Below are 15,098 nucleotides of genomic sequence, written 5' to 3'. Positions count from 1 at the left end.
TAATAAACTCTTGACTTTTCTAAAGTGAAGTTTTATTTGTGAGTTTTATTATACAGTGTACAATGCACTAGTTTTAATGATTTCTACTAAGCAGTACACTCTTTTAACCTCACTTCCTGTCCATGTGACACCCATAAAAGAAAAAGTGGATGGGGGTGTCAGCGGGACAGGAGGGCACAGACAGCAATAAAAACATTGTCAGTACATACCCTTCGTTGGGGTCGATTTACTAACTCTGGAGAGTGCAAAATCTGGTCCAGCTGTGCATGGTAGCCAATCAGCTTCCAGTTTCAGCTTGTTCAATTAAGCTTTGGGAAAAAAAAAAAGCTGGAAGCTGATTGGTTTCTATGCAGAGCTGCACCAGATTTTGCACTCTCCAGCTTTAGTAAATCAACCCCAATGCGTTTTTGTGTTGCTGTTGGAGAGATTTCCCTATAATTCTTGGCAGGAAGTAAGGGAAGATCTTCCCAAAAGAACAGGGCTGAAGTTAAAAACCACAGGGCCCCATACAGCCAACCTGACAGCCTACCCCAACCCCCCTCCCAACTAATCACAATGTGTGGTTGGTATCCATGTGTCCTTGTGCTCATTCAGGAAAGGAAGAGGCTGGTAAATGTGACATATTTATCGGACCCTTCCCCAACACTCCATCCTGAAGATTTTACTTGTGTGCTTGCCGGCGGGAAGGAGAGGAGGGAAGCCAGCAACACTGTGGGTGTGGGGAGAGGCATGGGCAGCAGGGGGATACATATGGTGCACAGGAAGGGTGATCGTTGTGGCGGTGGGGGCAATTAAGGAATTGAGATGGGGACAATTACTGAAACCAAACCCTATATGGCTCTCTGCAGCATGTGAAAGCTGGCGGGAAGGAGATGAGGGAAGCCAGCAACACTGCGGGGATGGGGGGGGGGTGGCATGGGCTGCAGGGGGAAATATATGGTGCACAGGCAGGGTGATCATTGTGGCGGTGGGGGCAATTAAGGAATTGAGGTGGGGGGCAATTACTGAAACCAACCCTTATATGGATTTCTCTGCAGCAGTTGAAAGCCGGCGGGAAGGAGAGGAGGGAAGCCAGAAACACTGCAGGGGTTGGGGGTGGCATGGGCAGCAGGGGGAAATGTATGGTGCACAGGGAGGGTGATCGGTGTGGCAGGGGAGCAATTACTGAAACCAACCCTCCTGTATCGCTCTCTCTGCAGCAGCTGAAAGCCAGCGGGAAGGAGAGGAGAAAAAGCCAGCTTTCAGCAGATGCAGACAGAGCCATACAGGCTTTCGGTTCCAGTAATTACCCTGCCAACCCCCACCCTCCCCCACTGTGCCCACTTTCAATTCACCCTGCTGCCTGGGCCCCCCTACTGGCCCGGCCCCCTGTATAGGAGGACCATTTGTACCCTCTTATCCCAGTCCTTTGCCCCTCCGTTGATGTATCCAAAACAGAGTTTAGCCGTTTAGCAAAATGGCTGGAGTTGGGCTTATGGTTATCATAAATCTAAAGTCAGACTGCCCTTGGTTTATGGGGTTTGGAAGGATTGTAATCTTTGTCAGGTTTTTATTGCTGCCTGTGTCCCCCTTGGGGAGATTCACCCCTCACCTGGTTGCCATCGCCGCTGAGACAGAAAGTGATGGGAAATCTCAAATGTTTCAAAACGTATAAATTAAAAAAAGTCCCGGTCTGTGAATACCAGTCCAACAGAAGACCACCCACCAACCCACCACCATACTGTTGTGTGGCCTCAGTAACCCAACCAAATTCAAGACAAAAAAAGGACCCCAGCTGAGAACAGACAGGTGTGTACAGCACGAGGTTACTTTACCACTTGCCTACCAGGCACTTTTACCCCCTTCCTGCCCAGGCCAATTTTCAGCTTTCAGCGCTGTTGCACTTTGAATGACAATTGTGCGGTCGTACAACACTGAACCCAAATTACATTTTTATAATTTTGTTCACACAAATAGAGATTTCTTTTGGTGGTATTTAATCATCACTGGGGTTTTTCTTCTTTTGCTAAACAAGCAAAAAAAAAAATATGCCATAGTTTGTTATAAAACGTTGCAAAAATGTAATTTTTCTCCTTCACTGATGGGCCCTGATGAGGTGGCATTGGTGGGAACTGATGGGCACTGATAGTTGGCACTGATGAGGCTGCACTAATAGGCAGCACTGATGGGCACTAATAGGCATCACTGAAGGGCAATGGGAGGTGGCACTAATAGGCAGCACTGATAGGTGGCACCAAAGAGCACTGATAGGTGGCACTGATAGGCAGCACTAATGGGCACTGATAGGCGGCACTGAAGGGCAATGAGAGGTGGCACTGATAGGCGGCAACAAGGGGCACTGGTAAGCGGCCCTGATAGGTGACACTGATGAGGAAGCACTGATGGGCAGATTGGCCTCACTGATGGGTGACACTGATAGGCAGCACTGATGGGCACTGATAGCTGACACTGATGAGGAAGCACTGATGGGCACTGATTGGCCTCACTGATGGGTGACACTGATAGGCAGCACTGATGGGCACTGATAGGTGACACTGATGAGAAGGCACTGATTGGCAGCACTGATAGGTGGCACTGATTGGCAGCACTGGTGGGCACTTATGGGCACTGGTGGGAAGCACTGATAGGTGACACTGATGAGGAAGCACTGATGGGCATTGATTGGCAGCACTGATAGGCGGCACTGATAGGTGACAATGATGAGGAGGCACTGATTGACAGCACTGATGGGACACTGATAGGTGGCACTGATGAGCACTGATTGGCAGCACTGGTGGGCGGCACTGATAGGTGACACTGATGGGGAAGCACTGATGGGCACTGATTGGCAGCACTGATGGGTAACACTGATAGGCGGCACTGAAAGGTGACAACGATGAGGAGCACTGGTGGGACTGTATTGATAATCAGGACACTGCTGACAACGTGAGGAAAGGAATGCTGATAACCGTAACAAATGATTATTCCTGCACTACCACTAATAAAAACTAACTTTGTGAATAGCTGCATCCACCGAGATGGATCAAGCCTTATCCACTAATGCAAAGAATATGGGGTGTATTGATGTCACGCTATTCTTATTAAATTATAAATCATAAAGCATAAATTCCATAAATTCAATGTGCAAAGTGCCAAAAAAATTGAAAAGTAAAGTGCTCAGTGACAATCCAAAATAATCAAACACACTACAGAGGTGCTAAACACCTAATGGTGTTCAAAAGAAAGATATAATAGTGTTGAATACTATATATCCAATGTAAAACTGGAGCATAATATATGGTGTCAGTTAAAAGTAAAAAGTAAACGCACTACAGAGACAACCTGTGCGTATAAAAACACTTCCAGTGCTATAAATGATATGCCCATCTGTATGTATATATATATATATATATATTAGATTCAATTTAACATAGAAATAGAATGGAAAAAGTGCTAACTGCTGCTCATTTGATGAGTGCAGATAATAAAGTGCACTAAAGAACCAAAATAAAACCCAGGTAAAAGAAACTATATTAATTAAAAAATTAATAAACACACTACAGAGCCAATAAAAGTCTTGGAGTGTGTATAAAAATCTCCCGAAGGTGCAATTGTTTTCAATAAATAAACCAATTTAAAACAAAAGACAAAAATCTTTTAAACTGACACCATATATTATGCTCCAGTTTTACATTGGGTATATAGTATTCAACACTATTATATCTTTCTTTTGAACACCATTAGGTGTTTAGCACCTCTGTAGTGTGTTTACTTATTTTGGATTGTCACTGAGCACTTTAGTTTTCAATTTTTTTGGATTTTCAAATAATTCTAAAATTAGGAAAACCGAAATTCGGAAATTCAGAAAATCGAAAATTCAGAAATTCGTAAATCCGAAAATTTGTAAAATTCAGAAATTCGAAAATGCGAAATTCGGAAAATCGAAAATCCAAAAATTCAGAAATCCGAAATTTGGAAATTCGGAAATCCAAAAAATCGAAATGTGAAAAATCCCAAAATTTCCGAATTTTAAAATTTTCCGAAGTTCAGTAAATGTTTTAAAAACGAATGAAACAAAAAACGAAAATGAACGAATTATTTGTCAGTGCACATGTCTACAAGGCATTCAAAGAACACACAGATTCACCTTATTTATTAAAATATGCTGTCGTTTCGCTAGGTCTGGTAGGAGGGCCTATCGGCCATTATCCATTACTGGGGACTGTACTACGTCTGCAGTCTCTGACCATCATAATGTGATAATGACATTGTCAAAAAGGGGTGGCGCATGGGTGACCCTAAAATTATGCCCCCCCGAAAAAAGGTTCTCCGGATGCCCATGCCCACACACCCTACCCCTTGCACCTTCCCTACAAATAGAGTGAAGAGAAACGCATATATAGCAGTTTTTCACAAAGGGAATCACATGCAGTAACAGAAAACGACAACAAGGTTTTAATTTTGATTATTCCATAAAATCAACATGACTAAGACACAATACATGTATAAAGAATACAGAAAAGTGCATGTAAAAACACAACAAAAAAATGCACCTTAAGGTGTACAAAATGTAACAACATGTATGTAATAACATAAAAACGAGGACATAAAAAATGTGTACAGACCTGATATCAGCCTTCAGGAATCTGTGTGATTTCATCCCCCTCACCTAGAGAAGACACAATACATGTATGCAGCTCATTCGATCGGTCCTTTACTCATGAATAGCACTTTCCTTTCTTCTGCCTCCTCCCACCTCCCTCTTAGCCCTTGTACACACGGTCAGACATTCCGACGGAAAATGTCCGATCGGACCGTGTTGTTGGATAATCTGACCGTGTGTGGGCTCCATCGGACTGTTTCCGTCGGAATAACCGACCAACAAAGTTTTAGAGATTGGCTATAAAATTTTCCCACTACATGATCCGATCGGACTTTGTCTGATCGTTTGTAGAGAATTCCGATCGGACAAAGTGCCACGCATGCTCAGATCAAATTCCGAGACCAAAGCTATTGGCTACTAGCCTGAATGTAGTCCCGTCGTAACGAAATAACGTCATCACGTTACAAACGATCGGATTTTCCGACAGCTTTGTCCGACCGTGTGTATGCAACACCAGTTTCGGACAAAATCCGTCGGATTTTGTTGTCGGAATGTCCGACCGTGTGTACAAGGGCTTACACAAATGAAAAAAAGATATATCTTTAAAAATTGTATTCCCCTTTTTCTATACTTGCATTGATCCACTTCCTGAATCCTTGCCTGGGAGGGGGATGACGTGGTCCATCCACCCCGCTGCCTCCTGGAATGTCTGGAGGTTCAGTGCAAGATCTTGCACATGGGCAGAACCGCAGAGTCTCTGCCCATGCCGGAGATCCGCCCACTGACCTGGCAGACACCCCGTTGGCATGTCTGCGCATGCATAGGTTTTCTTTCCAAGATGGCAGCATGGGAGCAGAGCAGTGAAACTTTAGGGCGGAAGAGAAAAAAATTAAAATAAAAAAATGGCGGTAGTAAAAATAAGTTAGTCTTTTATACAGCAGAGCTTAGGCCTCGTGCACGCTGCAGCTTGAGAAAGCTCAGTACAGCTTTTTTTTTTTTTCACTGAGCTAAAATACAGCCCATGAATTGTAATGTGCCTGTCCACACGGGAGCGTAAACAAGACCTGTGTATTCTTCATAAAAAAAAAAATTCTGCATTTTTTGGTCAGTAAATTACTCCTATATATGCGCAAGTGTGTGCTAATAGCCATGATTTACAATCTGCAGAAGAAGAACGTGAGAATAAGTTTGCGAAAATGTGTGAACGCATATGCGCGAAAATACACGCAAATACATAAAAAAAAAAGTCTGAAAAAGTAGATGCTCAAACAGAAGTATCGTGTGCAAGACGCCTTAAAGTGATTGTAAAGGTTTATTTGTTTCTCAATATAATAAAGATGTGATAGTTAGCCCTGTGCAATCTGTGTTTTCCACACAGAAGTCTTGAACCTCCTCTTCTGGGAGGGACCCCTCTTATAAGTGGTCTTCTCCTCCCTTATGAGTGGGCTCCTCCTCCCTTATGAGTGAGCTCATGCTCCCTTATGAGTGGGCTCCTCCTACCTTATGAATGTGCCCCTCCTCCCTTATGAGTGGGCTCCTCCTCCCTTATTAGTGGGCTCCTCCTCCCTTTTGAGTGGGCTCCTCCTACCTTATGAGTGTGCTCCTCCTCCCTTATAAGTGGTCTTCTCTTCCCTTATGAGTGGGCTCCTCCTCCCTTATTAGTGGGCTCCTCCTCCCTTATGAGTGGGCTCCTCCTCCCTTATGAGTGGGCTCCTCCTACCTTATGAGTGTGCTCCTCCTCCCTTATGAGGGGGCTCCTCCTCCCTTATGAGTGGGCTCCTCCCTTATGAGGGGGCACTTGTTGCAGGCTCAATCTCGAGCTGGGCAGTGTATGCCTATTGACACACACAGCTCAGCTCAGCCCTGCCCCCTTGCCTCCTCATAAAGATTTAATTGGCAGAAGCAGGAGCTATATAAGGTCTTGTTATCCTTAATTCAATAGCGGCATTACAGTTACAATTACCAACATGTTTCACTCTTTGGGCTTATTCAGGGGACGTATTACATGCTAATGATCATAGCTCCTATAATATATCATATATTTTTTGAATACCCAATGGTAAATACTCGATAACCTTCCCAGTGATGTCAAATTACAGGCTGTGTGTGACCACAGGAGGTTTAAAAAAAAACAGACTGTAATCAATAGAATATGTGATACCAAAGAAAATCACAAGGGGCGCTCAGTCTTCACATGAAACCAGATTATACAGAGCTGTAGACATCTGTTTGTTAAACACCACCCATGTGGCTCCGGTGCTATGACTATTAGCAGGCAATATGTCCCCCGAAGAAGCCCGAAGGGCGAAACATGTTGGGAATTGTAATACTGTTATGGAATTACAGATAACAAGATACATATCTAAGACTATATATTGTTTTATATGGATATGTTTTTAAAAAATTCAATAAATGACGATTTTTTTTTTTATTAAGTTTATGCAAATTTGAATGTAGCATCTTAAAATTTCAAATATCGTTTCTTCCAAATCTTCTTTTTTTTTTTTTTGTTTTGGATAGAGTGGAGAGTGATTAGTACGGCTTTTAATTTTTTATTGCTCTCTGTGTCCCTCAAAGAGATTCACCCTCTTTATTTATCCAGTTTATCATTAAAAGTGAAAGTAAAAGAAAATCACTAATTCTGGATTGACCCCCCAGAAAAGTAATAGAGGGCAAATCTTCCAATAGCCACAGTAGTTCTGGTGACCTGGGGGGGTCAAGGAATTCTCTTAATTTGTATGGATCTCCTCTCACTTCCTGTTGGGCTATGAGGACAGGAAGTGAAGGGAAATCCCTGCAATGCCTCAGATGGCAAAAAAAATTAAAAATCTTACTGATGGCCACTAATAAGTGGCACTGATGGGCAGCACTTCACTGATAGGCAGCACTGATGGGCAGCACTTCACTGATAGGCGGCACTGATGGGCAGCACTTCACTGATAGGCGGCACTGATGGGCAGCACTTCACTGATAGGCGGCACTGATGGACAGCACTTCACTGATAGGTGGCACTGATGGACAGCACTTCACTGATAGGTGGCACTGATGGGCAGCACTTCACTGGGGGTTTAAGGAATTCTCTTAATTTGTATGGATTTCCTCTCACTTCCTATTTGCTTATAAGGACAGGAAGTGAAGGGAAATCTCCACAATGCCTCAGATGGCAAAAAAATAAAAAATCTTACTGATGGCCACTAATAAGTGGCACTGATGGGCAGCACTTCACTTATAGGCAGCACTTCACTGAGAGGCGGCACTGATGGGCAGCACTTCACTGAGAGGCAGCACTGATGGGCAGCACTTCACTGGGGGTTCAAGGAATTCTCTTAATTTGTATGGATCTCCTCTCACTTCCTGTTTGCTTATAAGGCAGGAAGTGAAGGGAAATCTCCGCAATGCCTCAGATGGCAAAAAAAAAATAAAAAATCTTACTGATGGCCACTAATAAGTGGCACTGATGGGCAGCACTTCACTGAGAGGCGGCACTGATGGGCAGCACTTCACTGAGAGGCAGCACTGATGGGCAGCACTTCACTGGGGGTTCAAGGAATTCTCTTAATTTGTATGGATCGCCTCTCACTTCCTGTTTGCTTATAAGGACAGGAAGTGAAGGGAAATCTCCACAATGTCTCAGATGGCAAAAAAATAAAAAATTCTTACTGATGGCCACTGATAAACGGCACTGATGGGCAGCACTTCACTGATAGGCGGCACTGATGGGCACTTAACCCTCCCTTGCTCTATCCAAAATGAAAAAAAAAAGTTTTACCTATAGTTCTACTTTAATGCAAAGAATTCATTAAGATAAATAAAGACCTTAAGCCTTTAAAACCACTTAAAAAAAAGGCATCCATCCTTGTAAGACACTAGCAAAAAAACTGAGGCATACTTCTAGTGAGAGGGATTATCCTGGGCTGGCAGATAGTCCTTTGTATTCCAGTGTCCGAGTCTCCTGTAGGCAGCAGTATAACCCGACAGTTGAAGAACTGCTGTGTCTCTCGGAGGACAAGAAAGCGCCTTTCTCACTGTAGGCAGGACATATATTATCCTATTCATGGTGTGTCACCCAACAAAAACAGAAGACAATGATGAGAACATCCCTCCACACCATTTGTAGAACATAGTATATACACCCCAAGGTTACATGATAACATTCCCGCCATTGCCGTCTTGGCCACAAACCGATTACTGTAACATGATAAAATAAAATGTCATTGGAGTCCAGAATTGTTCAGTCTCCCATCTGATGGCGCTCGATCTCAGAACTCAGCTATGTTCAGACTTCGGGGATCATCTGCTGGAAGTCGGAGAGCTCTCCGTAGAAGACTGTCAAACAAGAAATAAGACATGAGTTTCCATCTCTCACTCTCCGTGCCCCCTGAGGATTAATGCCGGGCAGAGGATTGGTGGAAAATATTCTTCCTCATAGTCAATCACAAGTGCCACCATAGCAAGCCATGTGCATGCACATGCCCATGCCCCACCCACTATTCCCTCCTCGTTGACTGTGATGGCCATTGGCTCCTGCGGCTGTGTCTGAGCAAATGAGGAGGGAGAAAGCTGAGAGAGCCTCTGCTCTCGTGCACAGTGCTGGATCGAGATCAGGAAGGGGGACCTATGGAAGCCGCTGCGTTCAGAACGTTTTTTTCCTTAATGCATAGAATGCAATAAGGTAAAACGTTTTGTCTTAAGAACAACTTTACATAAACTGCATTCTGATAGGTCAATATAGGCATGCCAAATGGCTCCAGGTCCATATCTGTATCCTGAACCCTCAACACATCATGTTCCCTTCTTCCCAATTCAAGAGCTTTCTGTCACATGATGAGTTAATCCTCCACACACCACTACACTCCTCCCTTTACACGCACATGAACTTTAATGGCATCCCAGTCTTAGTCCATAGGGTTCAATATTGAGTTGGTCCACCCTTTGCAGCAATAACAGCTTCAACTCTTCTGGGAAGGCCGTCCACAAGGTTTAGGAGTGTGTCTATGGGAATGTTTGACCATTCTTCCAGAAGCCCATTTGTGAGGTCAGGCACTGACGTTGGACGAGAAGGCCTGGCTCACAGTCTCTGCTCTAATTCATCCTGAAGGTGTTCTATCGGGTTGAGGTACAGGCCAGACAAGTTCTTCCACCCCAAACTCACTCATCCATGTCTTTATGGACCTTTCTTTGTGCACTGGTGGGCAGTCATTTTATAACAGGAAGGGGCCATCCCCAAATGGTTCCCACAAAGTTGGGAGCATCAAATTGTCCAAAATGTCTTGGAATTCTGACGCCTTAAGAGTTCCCTTCACTTGAACTAAGGAGACAAGACCAACCCCTGAAGAACACCCCCATAGTATAATCCCTCCTCCACCAAATGATTCAGACCAGTGCACAAAGCAAGGTCCATAAAGACATGGATGAGCGAATTTGGGCCAACTCAATATTGAACCGTACAGTGGTCTAAGACTGGAATGCCATTAAAGTTTATGTGCGTGTAAAGGCAGGTGTCCAAATACTTTTGACAATATAGTGTATGATCAGCTGGCCCGAACGCACCACGGAGATCTCCTCTAGTGACACCTTCAGACCTCTATCCTCCCAACTTAACTCTGCCTTGTCTCAGGGGCTCCTGCCTTTTACAAGTTTGGCCATACTTCTATAAAGATGAAATCTGTACAATGTGGTCACTGAATATGCTTGGTGAGGTGGAGGGTTGTCTGAAGGATTGTACAATAACCGCATACACAGCCCACATATAGTCAAAGGATGGCATTTTCCACCTCACTCAAACATCATCATAGCAGATGGCACTAGGGAGACTTCATATACACTGACAATGATCAGACCAAGCTTGGAACAACCAACCTCTGCTGATAAGTTGCCCCTTTTATGACCATCTACAGACTGCAAGAGAATGTTTACACCTGAACCCCCAAACAAAACTAACCAATATTTGTGGATGACGGCCAACAGCAGATTGGATGGCATATCGATGACACCAATGTTCAGATGAGTTGCATGTGAGCTTTACTTCGCTCTCTCCTAGCCATGCTCCCATTGACAGGTTAGTACAAAAGGTGAGATGTGTCAGGGCTGAGCTCCTGTTACTTATGAGCAGCTCTTTTCTTTCATTGCTCAAATAGCTCAGCTGTCGGTTAATTACCAGGCCACTTGTTCCCATAGTGACTAACCTGGTCACCATTAACCTGCCCCATTAATCCAGCCTACAGCCAGCCCCTTTTGGCTCATTTCTTCCTTGCCCTTGTGTGGTCTATGTTCTCCAGTGCGTTTCTGTCTGTGTTCCTGTGTATGGCTTGGCCTGGCTGACTTCTCTTCCGATACCTGTTCCTGATTTATTTGCTCCTGATTACACTGACTTCTGGTTTCCTGACCCCAGCTCATCTGATTATCCGCTCTGGCATCCAAACCCTGGCTTCCGTTTTTGACTACGTTCCTGGTCTGTTATTTCTGGTTTTTCAGTAAAAGGTATGATTTTAACTGCATTTTCTGTCTCTGCCTGGTTTATGGTTTCTCACAAGATGAAGGTGAGCCGTACCTCGCTCTCCCCTAACTCAGCTCCCAGTGACAGGTAAGTGCCCAGGTGAGGTAAGTGTGACCCGTACCTTGCACTCCCATAACTCTGCTCCCAATGACGGGTAAGTGCCCAGGTGAGGTAAGTGTAACCCGTACCTCGCACTCCCGTAACTCTGCTCCCAATGACAGGTAAGTGCCCAGGTGAGGTAAGTGTGAGCCTTACCTCGCACTCCCGTAACTCTGCTCCCAATGACAGGTAAGTGCCCAGGTGAGGTAAGTGTGAGCCGTACATCACTCTCTCCTAACTCTGCTCCCAGTGACAGGTAAGAGCCCAGAAAAGGTAAGTGTGAGCCGTACCTCGCACTCCCATAACTGTGCTCCCAGTGACAGGTAAGTGCCCAGGTGAGGTAAGTGTGAGCCTTACCTCGCACTCCCATAACTGTGCTCCCAATGACAGGTAAGTGCCCAGGTGAGGTAAGTGTGACCCGTACCTTGCACTCCCATAACTCTGCACCCAATGACGGGTAAGTGCCCAGGTGAGGTAAGTGTGAGCCGTACCTCACACTCCGGTAACTCTGCTCCCAATGACGGGTAAGTGCCCAGGTGAGGTAAGTGTGAGCCGTACCTCACACTCCCGCAACTCTGCTTCCAATGACAGGTAAGTGCCCAGGTGAGGTAAGTGTGAGCCGTACCTCGCACTCCCGTAACTCTGCTCCCATTGACAGGTAAGTGCCCAGGTGAGGTAAGTGTGAGCCGTACCTCACTCTCTCCTAACTCTGCTCCCAGTGACAGGTAAGTGCCCAGGTGAGGTAAGTGTGAGCCGTAACTCGCACTCCCATAACTCGGCTCCCAATGACAGGTAAGTGCCCAGGTGAGGTAAGTGTGAGCCGTACCTCGCACTCCCATAACTCTGCTCCCAATGACAGGTAAGTGCCCAGGTGAGGTAAGTGTGAGCCATACCTCGCCCTCCCATAACTCTGCTCCCAGTGACAGGTAAGTGCCCAGGTGAGGTAAGTGTGACCCGTACCTCGCACTCCCATAACTCTGCTCCCAATGACAGGTAAGTGCCCAGGTGAGGTAAGTGTGAGCCGTACCTCGCACTCCCATAACTCTGCTCCCAATGACAGGTAAGTGCCCAGGTGAGGTAAGTGTGAGCCTTACCTCGCACTCCCATAACTCGGTTCCCAATGACAGGTAAGTGCCCAGGTGAGGTAAGTGTGAGCCGTACCTCGCACTCCCATAACTCGGTTCCCAATGACAGGTAAGTGCCCAGGTGAGGTAAGTGTGAGCCGTACCTCGCACTCCCATAACTCTGCTCCCAGTGACAGGTAAATGCCCAGGTGAGGTGAAGGTGAGTTGTACTTTGCTCACCTTTTCTTGATTTGCTGATTTCTTTGCTGGGTAAAAATCACTGATCCTCTTTTGCTTCTCTGCAGATGGACCACTGGCTTTGGATTTGGCTTTGCGCTTTCTCGGAGTTTCAGCCGGATGGAGTTTCTGTAATGCTCGCCGCACCTTCTCCCTGCTGGATGGAAGAACACAATACTATGATATCCAGTCCAGCACTATATTAGGATTGCACTGACACTGCCAGGACCAGCACAGTATTACTCTATAGAGATACAATATTACCAGGAACAGCACAGTATCAATTCCACAGAGATACAATACTACCAGGAACACCACAGTAATCTTCTACAGAGATACAATACTACTGGGAACAGCACAGTATTATTCTAAAGAGATGCAATACTACCAGGAACAGCACAGTATTATTCTACAGAGATACACTACTAACAGGAACAGCACAGTATTATTCTACAGAGATGCACTACTGCTACTACTGGGAACAAACAGCACAGTATTATTCTACAGAGATACACTACTAACAGGAACAGCACAGTATTATTATACAGAGATACAATACTACCAGCAAACACCACAGCATTATTCTCATTTCAAAGAACTTCCCAAGAGGACTATGGCAGGCGATGGTTTCAACAATGCAGCCCTCCTCAGATCTTCAGGATACTTGTCAGGAAGATCCTGCTAGAAAAAGGAGATTCGGACTTGCTGGTGCGCGATCGCGGGTGCCAATGCGCATTCATGAGCATGCACGCATGCGCACGGGCCCCTGACGCCAGGCAGGCTATTTAAACCAGACTGACACACGGAAACATTGCTGTCTGATCTACAGCATTCCCATGTAGACCTTGCTATCTGAACCTGTTCCTGTGCATTACATGGCTTGTCTCTGACTGAAGGTAACATCCACGCTAAGAGTCTCATCCAGTCCTTTAAGAGGTCTCATCCTGAGAAGTTGGCCCGGTTGGGCATCTGGAGGCTGCCCCTTTGGGGGGGGGGGGGGGGCAATGTCAGGAAGATCCTGCCAGTAACAGGAGATCCGGACTTGCTGGTGCGCGATCGTGGGTGCCAATGCGCATTCGCAAGCACAGCCCCTGACGCCAGGCGGGCTAATTAAACCAGGCTGACACACAGAAACATTGCTGTCTGATCTACAGCGTTCCGTGTATACCTTGCTATCTTAACCTTTTCCTGTGTGATACTCTGCTTGCCTCTGACTATCCCCCGCTGCCTGCCTGCATCTGACCCCGGCCTGTCTTGATGTTGCTCCTGCCTGCTCCTCTGGTCCTTCTGCTGCCCACCTGATACCGACTCGGCTTGTTCCAGTGCTTCTGCCTCTGCCTTGTTCCAGTACTCCTGTCTGTGTATGGCCCGGCTTGTCTGAGTCCCAGTCCAGTGGGAATCTACCCACAGTCTGCTTCTCCAGTCTCCAGCCTGCTGCACCTGTCTGCTGCTCCAGTCCCCAGCCTGCTGCACCTGTCTGCTGCTCCAGTCCCCAGCCTGCTGCACCTGTCTGCTGCTCCAGTCTCCAGCCTGCTGCACCTGTCTGCTGCTCCAGTCTCCAGCCTGCTGCACCTGTATGCTGCTCCAGTCCCCAGCCTGCTGCACCTGTCTGCTGCTCCAGTTCTCACCCTGCTGCACCTGTCTGCTGCTCCAGTCTCCAGCCTTCTGCACCTGTCTGCTGCTCCAGTCTCCAGCCTGCTGCACCTGTCTGCTGCTCCAGTCCCCAGCCTGCTGCACCTGTCCGCTGCTCCAGTCTCCAGCCTGCTGCACCTGTCCGCTGCTCCAGTCTCCAGCCTGCTGCACCTGTCTGCTGCTCCAGTCTCCAGCCTGCTGCACCTGTCTGCTTCTCCAGTCTCCAGCCTGCTGCACCTGTCTGCTGCTCCAGTCTCCAGCCTGCTGCACCTGTCTGCTGCTCCAGTCCTCAGCCTGCTGCACCTGTCTGCTGCTCCAGTCTCCAGCCTGCTTACTCTACCAGGGACCTTAAGTCGGAGGTAAGAGAGGCCTTCCTCTGCAGTTCGGGCTCATCAACTAGGTACGTGACAATACTGTAAAAACATACAAAAGAGGGAACAAACGCCTAGTGCATTATCACCAAAGCCAATTATTAAAAACACACAACAGTGTTCTGTTCACAAAATTGTGACAGAATCAAGCTTATCAAGTGAACAACTCCAGCAGGTGAGACAGGTATCTCATCTGATGCCACACAGTGAAAAAAACGTTCCCAATTTCGGGGGACAGACACCTTCCGCAGGGCTCTGATCTGGTGATAATGCACTAGGCGTTTCTCTTGTGTATGTTTTTACAATACATAATAATGCTCTCAAAGTAAACTACAAGGAGCTAGCAGTTTTGTGGCTCATGTAACGGATCTTTTTTCATTGTGGTGCTATCACAGTAAGAGTCAAAGCTAGTCAGCAGGTTGACTGCAAACCACCACCACCCCAAAGGTAATTTCTGTCCCTTTGAAATTAGTAATGCCCCGTACACATGAGCAGATTTTCCATCAGAAAAAACTTGGATGGTTTTTCCGACGGAATTCCGCTCAAGCTTGGCTTGCATACACACGGTCACACTAAAGTTCTCTGAACTTTCGACCGTCAAGAACGTGGGGACGTAC

At 46.3% G+C, this 15,098-nt stretch overlaps 1 protein-coding gene across 1 annotated transcript in view; it reads right to left on the bottom strand.

Annotated features, from left to right (window-relative positions):
• Positions 1-4,411: 4,411 nt before the first annotated feature.
• LOC143998116 (flap endonuclease 1-like) overlaps positions 4,412-15,098 on the bottom strand; it is a gene marked incomplete at its 5' end in the record, with an annotated part of 43,140 nt that continues 32,453 nt past the window's right edge. Inside the window, 2 exons of the mRNA XM_077493860.1 lie at positions 4,412-8,908; positions 12,482-12,635. Coding sequence (XP_077349986.1) covers positions 8,873-8,908; positions 12,482-12,635 — 190 coding nt within the window. The remainder of the gene's footprint in view (positions 8,909-12,481; positions 12,636-15,098) is intronic.

This window comes from Lithobates pipiens, unplaced genomic scaffold, assembly GCF_037356315.1.
Source record: "Lithobates pipiens isolate NorthernLeopardFrog02 unplaced genomic scaffold, aLitPip1_a1.2 Scaffold_19, whole genome shotgun sequence".
NCBI lineage: Eukaryota > Metazoa > Chordata > Amphibia > Anura > Ranidae > Lithobates > Lithobates pipiens.
The sequence above is the reverse complement of the archived record's forward strand: the minus strand, read 5'-3'. Positions and strand labels throughout refer to the sequence as shown.